Below are 9,865 nucleotides of genomic sequence, written 5' to 3' on the forward strand. Positions count from 1 at the left end.
TCTTTTTATGTAAATCCTATTTTAAACGAATATAATAAAAAATCTAGGGATATTTTTACATAATTACTGGCGACAGTGGCGACCATAGAATAATATTAAATCTTTTTGACGTTGACAGTTGCCGGCCGGTGTTGTGGTCGTCAATTTTAAATGTTTATTTTTGTTCAGAAATGCTCTATTTATTGTAATTTGTTTATACATGTTCGAAAAATACTTTAATTATTACAGCTAGTTATATTTATGATGTCTAATTATCTCTACATTATCTAACCTATAGTAAAAAAGTTTTTAACAAGTTATATTGTACAAAAAGTCTTGTAAAAATGTCTTATACATTGCCCAGCAGCAAAATGTACCCCGCAAATCACAAGACGGTTTTCGTGCTGGACCACACGCCGTATTTTGGAATATCCTGCGAAAATGTGATCGAATTTGAGTTTCTGAAAGGCAGAACTTCCAGTTTTATACCAATGACGCCAATTTCGAAAAGCCTGTGGACCTCTAGCGTAGAAAGCGCAGTCGAGTATTGCAGGATTATTTGGGACTTGTTTCCAACCGGGAAACTAGTACGATTTTTTGTCAGTGATACGATAGCGCACGTTTTAAATAGTTGGAATACGAATCAACAATCCGTCAGCCATGTAAGTTAAGTATAAAACATTCTATAAAGTTATTATCTGTGTTTTTTGTGTTAGATTTTAAATGGATGTGCTCACATCGGTATACCTCCATCCCATTCTCCTTTAAGATCCACGACACCTACACCGGATTATACGGTGTTGCATGGATTAAGGGCTGCTATTGAAGGGGTGTGTGAGCCGACAGAATATCAGATAGAAAAAATGAAAACAGATGGATGTAAAGTGTTGAACAGGTAAAAAAATATGATTTTATATGTCTATATCACTATTATATTGTATTTTTTTCTAGATGTAGAGTTATTTGTATCACATCAGCCAGAGATAACGAAAGTATGAAGAGGTTAGAAGAAATATTTCTTACAGTTTTGAATCAACAAAATAAATTAGTTGCTGGGAATGATTCGTAAGTTTTTATATTACAATTTATACCAACAACTACACAATACAAGGACATGTAGGTAACACTGAATGATGTAAAATTATAGGATGCCATTTTTTTGGTGTCAAATCGCACCAGGGATAATTTTAACAATTTTTAATAGTTTGTTACATGTACTGAACTTTGTATAAACTTTATTACAATGGTGATTTGTTCATCTTTCGTGTGTAAAAGCTGCATATAGAAGAAAGAGCTAGGAATTATGTTTCTAGATAAATAAACAAACAGTTAGTTTCCTGCACTCCACTTTTTTAGCTTTTTTTATTGAATTTGGTAATTATTGGGCAATTACCTATAGTCCGTACTATTTTTGAGCCTTTTGTGAATGTTTTAAATATTTTTTTCTTTAAATTATTGGCGTAGACGAAATTTTCATTAAAAATATAAATAAATAAAGATTATTCATAACTAAATATTAAATTGCAATTTTTATTTAATTCTGTTTCTTTGGTGCCAACTGGTAACAGTTTGTTTCCTTGTGTTATTGGTCCTTGTATTCTTTAGTCTTTGGTTATAAAGAAGAGATTTTTATTACATTTTTTTAAATATATTTTTTTTCAGTCTGTTACCTATAGATCATTGTCATTTAGTGATAATCAATACTTTTCCAATAAATATTGAGTCCTCTGTAAATAATCATCCTCCAAAAGTGGTAAGTCACCCAAAAATCTATTTTTTTTTTCAAAAAATTGCTATTTTCTCCAATTTTAGCTGTCACCTTTACTGACTACCGAAGTTCATTCTATTAAAGCTCCACAAATACCCAACAAACTTTCATCTTTAATCCTACATCATTATGATTTGGCCAGTACAACAGTCACAGGTACTGTATGGCCGAAAAAAAAGGCGTCACGGTAGTCTTTTGCAATGACAATGTATTGTCATTCGAAGGCTATTGTGCCGCCGTTTTTTTCTCGATTATTTTGTGTAATATGAAACCTGGACTATCTAAATGTGATTTTCGTTAAGGTATTCCGATGAAGGAGGAACAAAACGCCAGTTCTTCGGCAAATTACGATGTGGAAATATTTCACTCGTCTTTGGCTCATACGGCTATCCTGAAAAGCAACGCTTCCGATTCGGCGGCGATAAGAACGCCCAAAGAAGGCTTGGAATATGATACGGTATGTTTTTTATTCACTATACAGGGTGTTTCAAAAATCCTGTATGTTATCTAGGTTACATTAAAATGGTGCACCCCAAGAGGCGTAACCGGTAACGAGCTACAAAACTGCACCGCAATGCATCGCATTACTCCGGTAGATGTCAATTCTAGACCATCGTTGTGTCTGATTAATTTCCTACTCAGTGGCAGATCAGTGATGCTGGAAATGCCGCGAAAAGCTGGCGGGAAAATCACCAGCCACTTGCTAGCGGCCCACGGGGGCGAGATTTTTATTCACACCCTGTGCACGGCCAGGTCGGTGCTGGAGGATCCGCCCTCTATATCTGAGGGTTGCGGTGGCAGAGTAACAGATTATAGGATAACGGATTTCGGGCTGTTTATCAAACAGAACACTTTGGTTCCGATTAAAATCAAAATTGCTACAGACGAGCAAAAACCTATAGAGAAAATGAAGGAAAGACTGGCAAGACAGACGAAATACTGGCCTTTGACTATCAGTTCCACGTTGATATTCAATCTTAAGCAGGTAAGTTTATTTATATAATTTTTTTGAAAAGAAAATTATTTTTTTTAATAACGACTTCGAACAACCTTAGATCATTGGATACATAGACACCCTAATTTGGTCGATACCATGTAACCAACATAAGTCCTACTGTGACGTCATTTCAGGGCAGGATTAAACCGTTGATTAAAAAGACTAGTGCTTCATTCAGAACTTCGAAATTAGTGGAATAAGTTAGACGCTTTAATTATACTTTATATTTAAGAGTATAACATTATTCACAATTTTAAAAAAATCAATTAAAATTAATAGAATATCCTAGCAGCAGTTGCGAGTCCATCCGCATCCATGTTGCATCCATAGAGAAAGAGTAGTCATAAATCGGGATTTCTCTGGGGGGTGCCCAGCAATACCTGGGGAGGGGGCCGGCACCCCCGGGCACCCCTGTAGTTACGCCAATGGAAACCACTAATTTATTCCACTAAGGAGCATATCAAAAATCTTAGGTACACCGCGATGGGCCTCAAATATGGCCGACTTAAATTCCGGTATATCAGTGTCGTTCTAATTTTATTTAAAAAATGTAAAGCTATGATGTAGGGTAGACGTGGGGTGGACTCAATAATTTGTTGTTTTATTTTACGTTGTGAATAAATGTTGGTAGTTATTAAAATTGTTATAAAAATATATAATTCTAATAAAAATAGATAAGTTATAATAAGTATTTATTACCACAAACATCCGATACGCTACTGAAGCAGGTAAGTCAAATTAACGTATCTAAATTCTTTGACATCTAATCTTTGACAAGTAATAAATAAAAGCTAAAATGCAAGAAAAATATATAATTTAGTTAATTTAAGTGAATTTCATAAATGATCGGTTTACTACACGTATGTATATTATACAGTCACTTACTAGCGAAAAGTTGTTCCATTATTTCACTCAATTTTTGCCGAGATCTACCGCACGCTACACAGCCAACTATTTTAGAGTCTTTTTCGATAAATCGCGATAGTGTCACTGTTAATTTAAGTGCTGCCACAATTTCCATCTAGATTTACTACCTTTATACAACTATCAGTAGTAGAATAAATAATAAATAACATAAAATAAGCTCCTTAAAGACTGACAAATCCACAAAATTTCAAATCAAATTCAAATGTGTCAAATGAATCGTCAAACAGAACTGTCAAGGATCCCCACCCTGTGATGTGCTTTTATGGCGCTTTTTCCGCTCACCATGCATGAATACATGGATAGCATTATGCTCCTTCCTTAGTCTTCTTATTCAAAGGAGTGAAGCTTTACTTTATATTTTAACATGTTTTAAATATAACTAGAACGTCAATGATCATAACTTCGTTAGTATTTATTCAATGGTAAAAAACAAACCTTAGGTCATGCCGTAACTAGACACCGCAATATTGACTCTATATTTTGTAGCCAACATATCCTGTAATATGACGTTCATTCAGAGGACGAAAAAATATGTTTTCTTTGACTTCTATTAATTATTTTAGTATATCGATCCGTTGCCAACGTTGATTACTAAAGAACAAATGACAGATGATGAGGTTTTTGTCTGTAAAAAAGTGATTTTCAACCTGATATCACTAGAATCCAAGATGGAGCCCTTGCATCCACAGAATACTGGTCAGAGATTGAAAGGACAAAAGAGAGAAGAACAGTACAAAGTAAGTACTTGTAATTTTTAATTAAAACTTGAACCCCGCCTACACATAATGTTTTACCTGGCATATACTCTGGGAGTTTAAAAAAACTATTTCAGGCTATGTGGAATGAACTAGAAGCCTTCATAAAATGTAACCTGCATTCTGAAAACCACAAACTCGTCTACCAATGTCTGCTGGAGTGTCACAAATTTAGCTTTGACGAAGACAAAACGACCGAAAAGGTTGATCTGGATGAAGCCTTAAATCAACTGGATAACATCGGAGCTCAAACGAAAGACGAGAATGCTCAAAGAGCTTCGGTTATAAGGGCTACCACTGACTCTCCGATGTCACCTCCGCCACTGGCTATAGCAGCGCCCTTTGGGAACAAGCACTCAAATAAAGGCGGATCGATATATAATACACAGAAGAGTCTGTTTGAGATATTCGCTGTGCAGGAGAAGGTATTGTATTTATTTATTTATAACTCTTTTTTTATTTTTATGAAGGTCCTGAAACTACGCCACTGACGTGTCCAGATATAAGTGCAAATATTTTAACTGGTAGTATATTCCGGCCCCAGAAACACGCCTAAGAGGTTTTTTTTGTGAAAAAAAATTGTTGAAAATTTTATATTTTTCTTGACATCTTCCGAGTTTCAAAAAACTTTTTAGTGCCACTTGTTTATTCACCTGAGGCGTCGAATATTATGCTGAAAAACCCTTATAGCCAATGACATCGAAATAAATTAGACCCGGCGACTTACATTTTGGCGAAATCCATCATTGCCTTAGAAAATTGCATGTATGCCAAATTTCCACTACCGGCCGCATTTAAAATGAAATCTTACCTACGTATACGTACGGGGATAGCTAACCCACATTGTAAACCAGGAATTCCATAATTCCAAATATAGATTACGTCGTAGAATATTTTAAACCGATAATAATTAAAGGTAGTAAAGTTAATAAGTAAAGGTTTAAATCTTCTGTAATTATAATTTTTAGAAATTAAGAAATTTAACATAAAACAATCGACAACGTCGCAACGCCAGCTGATGCCGAAAACGTACGCATTTTACTATCTTCACTCCTAAATTTAGGCAGCCAACAAAACATCCAGTTCGAATTCGTTCATAAATTGCTCTACGGCGTTGCCAATGTGTTGTAGTTTTTCGAAATGTTTTACGAGGTGATTTCCAGATATTTTAGTGTTTTGTGGTATTGTTTTTAGTGATTTTATTGATAAACAATAAGACAATGGTGCGAACTTGCTTAATTTGCAAAAATAGAGACGATTTAAACCTAGAAGTTTCATTTCGAAGGTGAGTAAGGCTATGTTACATCAGTGCGGTGCCGAAAGGTAAAATAGAGAAAAATCTTTGGAAATATGTATTAGTAAATCACACAGTTTTGGAATGTACCGTTATAAGTAATGAATTACATTAAGTTAGTTTCGTCACGTTTGGTTTTATTGAATATTTTGCTCATAATTTTTAATTATTAAAACCAAGTATACAAATACCAAGTATACAAATGCGATTAATTTGTTGAAAAGATATATAAAAAAATTAAAGATGCCACAATTACGAAAAATGTTCATAAGCGAAATACCATATGATCGAGAAAAAAAACGGCGTCAGCGATGGCTATGAAATGAAGATCGCTGTCATTTTATATGTAAAATTATATGGGGAATGTCATCGATGTTCATTTCTAAGCCAACTGGAGGCCTTTTTTTCTATCATACTGATTGTTATTAGGATTTTTAGTTGTTAAAGATGATTTTTTAAGTGTAAAATCAAAATAGATTTATATAATGATTGAAAAAAAGTTAAGGGAAGAGTACGTTGGATATTACATACTAAATACCGAATGATCGAAAAAAAACGGTATCGAAGACTGCTGGGAATAACAATCGAATATAATTTTGGCGAGGTCTATTTCTAGATGTCATTTATTAAAAATTGACATAAAGCTTGTCAAAAACTAATACTAATTATAGAAAAATTATAAAAGGATAGAACGTTTCCAGAAACACAAACCGATATCCAAAAAAAAATTTCGAATTTATACTACACCATTTAAAAATCAAATACAACCTTAAGGCCTACTACTGCCAGTAAGTGCCATTAAAAATAAACAAGAGTAGGGGTCATGACATATCACCTCGCCAAAATTATCACTGATTGTCATTTTTACGCCGTTTTTTTCGATGGTATAATGTTTATGGTAATAGAGCAATGTATTTTTTGTTTTGTTTATTAATGCTATAAAAATTATATAGTTTAAAAAGATGAATGCATCTTTGTTTGATATGTTTTATAAGCATTACTTATTTTTTGTTTGGTAATTTCTAATGAAAAGTTAATTATTTATTCAGTACAAGGTCCCGATTATCCGCGAAGAAACTGTTCCAGAAATAAGTAAATATTTTAGAAATTTTCTTTTGTTTAACAAAGATCTTTATTATTGTTGCTATATAGTAATATTTTTATACCTAATATAAAATTGTAATTAGTCACGACAGTTTTAAAATATTCTCATTTTCCACCGTTGCTTCAAGCAAAATAATAACCATTAATTCACATAAATGTTTTATAAAAGTCGTCGTCGGCTCGTATTCATTGAATGCTTGATGGATTATATTACTACTGGAGCAATTTACAGACTTTATACTATGGAAATGTGCATATCATAATATTTCAATTAGTTATTTTCAATTTATTGGAGTACAGAAGTAGTCATTTTCAAAATTTGAAGAGCCATCGAGCACAACAATATATCGTATCCAAAAATCATACCGTATGATCGAATAAAAACGGCGTCAACGATGGCTACGAAATGAAGATCGCTGTCATTTTATATGTAAAATTATATGGGAAATGTCATCGATCGTCATTTCCAAGCCAACTGACGCCGCTTTTTTCCGGTATTTACGCGGATATAATATTAAATTATATATTACAATCAAAGTAACTACGCCCATGACACACTTTCTCAAGATCTCTGAACAGCGTTGCCATTCTCACGGGAATCCTTCATGACTGCGATCAGCCCGTCTTGTTCCCACTCGCATAGAGCAAGAAACGAATGTCTGATTCTGATCTTTTCCTTTTTATGAATGAAATGCCGGGTCTACTTTATTTAGAGGTCATTGTGAAAAACCCTTAATAGCTGGTTATCGCCAGCGGTTCTCAAAATGTTGTCGTTATTTTTTAAAATTTTGAAAATAACTGGGTTATTTTCAATTTCTTTTAAAAATGGCAAACAGAAAAGATATTTCTCTTGACCAGATCTACCACCCCATAAAATAAACTACTAAAAATTCTGGGTAATCATAAAACTTTTTTTTAGAGTAAAATAAGGCCAGAATTCGCTGGTAGGCTTGGAGATAGTCTGATGGCAAAACTGTATCCTAACCTTAAAACTGAAGATCGGGGACCACGTGGTGAAGGCGGCATGGAAGTAGAATAATAAATATTAAATGTATCAAATAATGTAAATAAATAATTTTAAGTTAAAATTTTGATTTGTTTTTAATTTAACGGACACAAAATACTTGAGCTATACAGAAGCGACAGCAAGCGTCGGCTTCTTTGATGTATGTGTCCCGAATTTTATGACCTTGCGCATTTAAGCTTCTTAACAGCACTTACTTATCGACATAGATAAAAGAAACAAGTTTAGATTGGAAAGTGCCCATAAGGACAATGTAAAAACTATTTGGCGCTATTCGCACAACGGTCGCTCTCCAAAGCTTTTGATAATTTCGGAGCGGTTCGGCTTTTTCCGGAATTATGTTGCCAAATATTATTTATTCAAATTTAATATTGTTTTCTTTTAATTACTTAAATAAAATACAGTGTTGCATATAAAAAACTTTATTTTATACCGTGCTGGCAACAATATGTTTACATAAGAAAAATTCGATAAGGTTGTTTTTTCCATTCAAAATTCAAACAATCCATCCATTTACTTTTAGAGCATAGCAATTTTCAGCAATCGTGTAATTTTTTTATTGATAAAGATTTTCACATACTGTCTACGAAGAAAATACAGCAGAAATATTAACAAAGTTCTTGAAAAAACTACAATCTATTATTTCTAATAGATTTCGAGATATCGATTTTTGAATTCAGAGTTCTAATAGCGCGACCACTATCGAACACCCACTCAATTCCACTTATTTTTACCAAAAATGCAAGTGTTGCTAGCTTGCACTTAAAAAAATTCAAGCTATAGGGAAAATTACAACGACTCGTTAATAAATAAACAAATTAAGTATCACGAGACGTAATTAAATCGTGAAGCTGAACGCATGGCGTACACCTTTCCCTAGAACTTTAAGTACTGACAGAGGTATTGATTGAGTCGACCGGTCAACTGCGACAAATCTGCTATATCCCCTTCCACGTCTCTTAGCGATGTGCACAGTTTCTCGGTTTATTTCATACGTTTGGCAACGTGTTTACTGTCCTCTCTTTGTTCAGTACATTATAAACGCATTGTACTCTTCTTACATACGGAAATCTCGACCCAAGACTAACCTTTACCAACCCTTAGTATAAGTTTTAGCGGCAAGCCGAACATTCCAATCTAAACTTGTTTCCATTATCTATGCTTATCCTGACTTTCATCAAACTTTGGGTAATATTAGAATTAAAAAATAACATCGTTTTCATATTCTTTATTTGTTAAAAAATAAAATACAAAAATCCAGATAGGAATGAATATACAAACTACTACTCTCAACAATATTTATTCCTCGATATAATAATAATTAATCTGCCTTACTTTCCGAACTAAAATCAATCAATTTTACAAATTAATAAGAATAACCGCTTCGAACGAACGTGGATCCAGTGGCGACTCGTTCGGGCAACACAAAAAATGTTATTCAATAAATTTATTCGAATTCAGTTAATAATGAAACGAATTAAAACACTTTATCTACAAAAACTGTTAAAATTATTTTTCAATTAAAATTGTTTCCCTGCGCTAGGCGCCACTGATCTGTTCACAGGATCTACATAAAAAAAATATAGGAAAAAATCTACAGAGCAGAATGTTTCGTATATGACACGATTACCGCCCGTCATCAGTAAATACTTCCTAGGCAGCGGCATTTGATTATAATTGATCTAAAATATAATTATAATTGATCTAAAATAATAAATAAAAACTCTATATATTTGATCTAAAAAAAAATAAACGAATGTCAGTTTTGGCAGTTCGTACGATAATCGTATCATAAAATTACAGCAATCAATAAAAATTGGGGGTGATTAAGAGTCAACGTCACTAGGTATGCAACCAAGAATACACACAAAGGAGTCCTAGAAAAATTCCGACTTTTTTTTAAATCATAGGAAAACCTATTCAGCAGCACATATTAAAACCTGTATTTTTTTTGTTTACAGAAAATGTAAGAAATAAATAAAAAACAACCAAACCAACTTAAGCTTGATTTTCATGC

General features: G+C 33.2%; 1 protein-coding gene across 1 annotated transcript; it reads left to right on the top strand.

Annotated features, from left to right (window-relative positions):
* The first annotated feature begins 126 nt into the window (after positions 1 to 126).
* LOC115884310 (integrator complex subunit 13) lies at positions 127 to 7,869 on the top strand. Its single transcript, XM_030902849.1, has 10 exons — positions 127 to 641; positions 696 to 874; positions 931 to 1,044; positions 1,642 to 1,732; positions 1,792 to 1,903; positions 2,050 to 2,204; positions 2,259 to 2,732; positions 4,235 to 4,408; positions 4,504 to 4,851; positions 7,744 to 7,869. Exons 1-10 carry the CDS (start codon positions 324 to 326, stop codon positions 7,861 to 7,863), a joined length of 2,085 nt encoding a protein of 694 aa, XP_030758709.1. The 5' UTR covers positions 127 to 323; the 3' UTR covers positions 7,864 to 7,869.
* Positions 7,870 to 9,865: the final 1,996 nt, after the last annotated feature.

The sequence above is a fragment of the Sitophilus oryzae genome, unplaced genomic scaffold (assembly GCF_002938485.1).
Source record: "Sitophilus oryzae breed Bouriz unplaced genomic scaffold, Soryzae_2.0 scaffold_227_pilon_pilon, whole genome shotgun sequence".
NCBI lineage: Eukaryota > Metazoa > Arthropoda > Insecta > Coleoptera > Curculionidae > Sitophilus > Sitophilus oryzae.

Coding starts and splice junctions, on each gene's coding strand:
- LOC115884310 (XM_030902849.1), top strand. CDS start 324: ATGTCTTATACATTGCCCAGCAGCAAAATGTACCCCGCAAATCACAAG. Junction 2,205..2,258: donor AAGGCTTGGAATATGATACG/GTATGTTTTTTA, acceptor TATGTTATCTAG/GTTACATTAAAATGGTGCAC. Junction 4,409..4,503: donor AGAGAGAAGAACAGTACAAA/GTAAGTACTTGT, acceptor AAACTATTTCAG/GCTATGTGGAATGAACTAGA.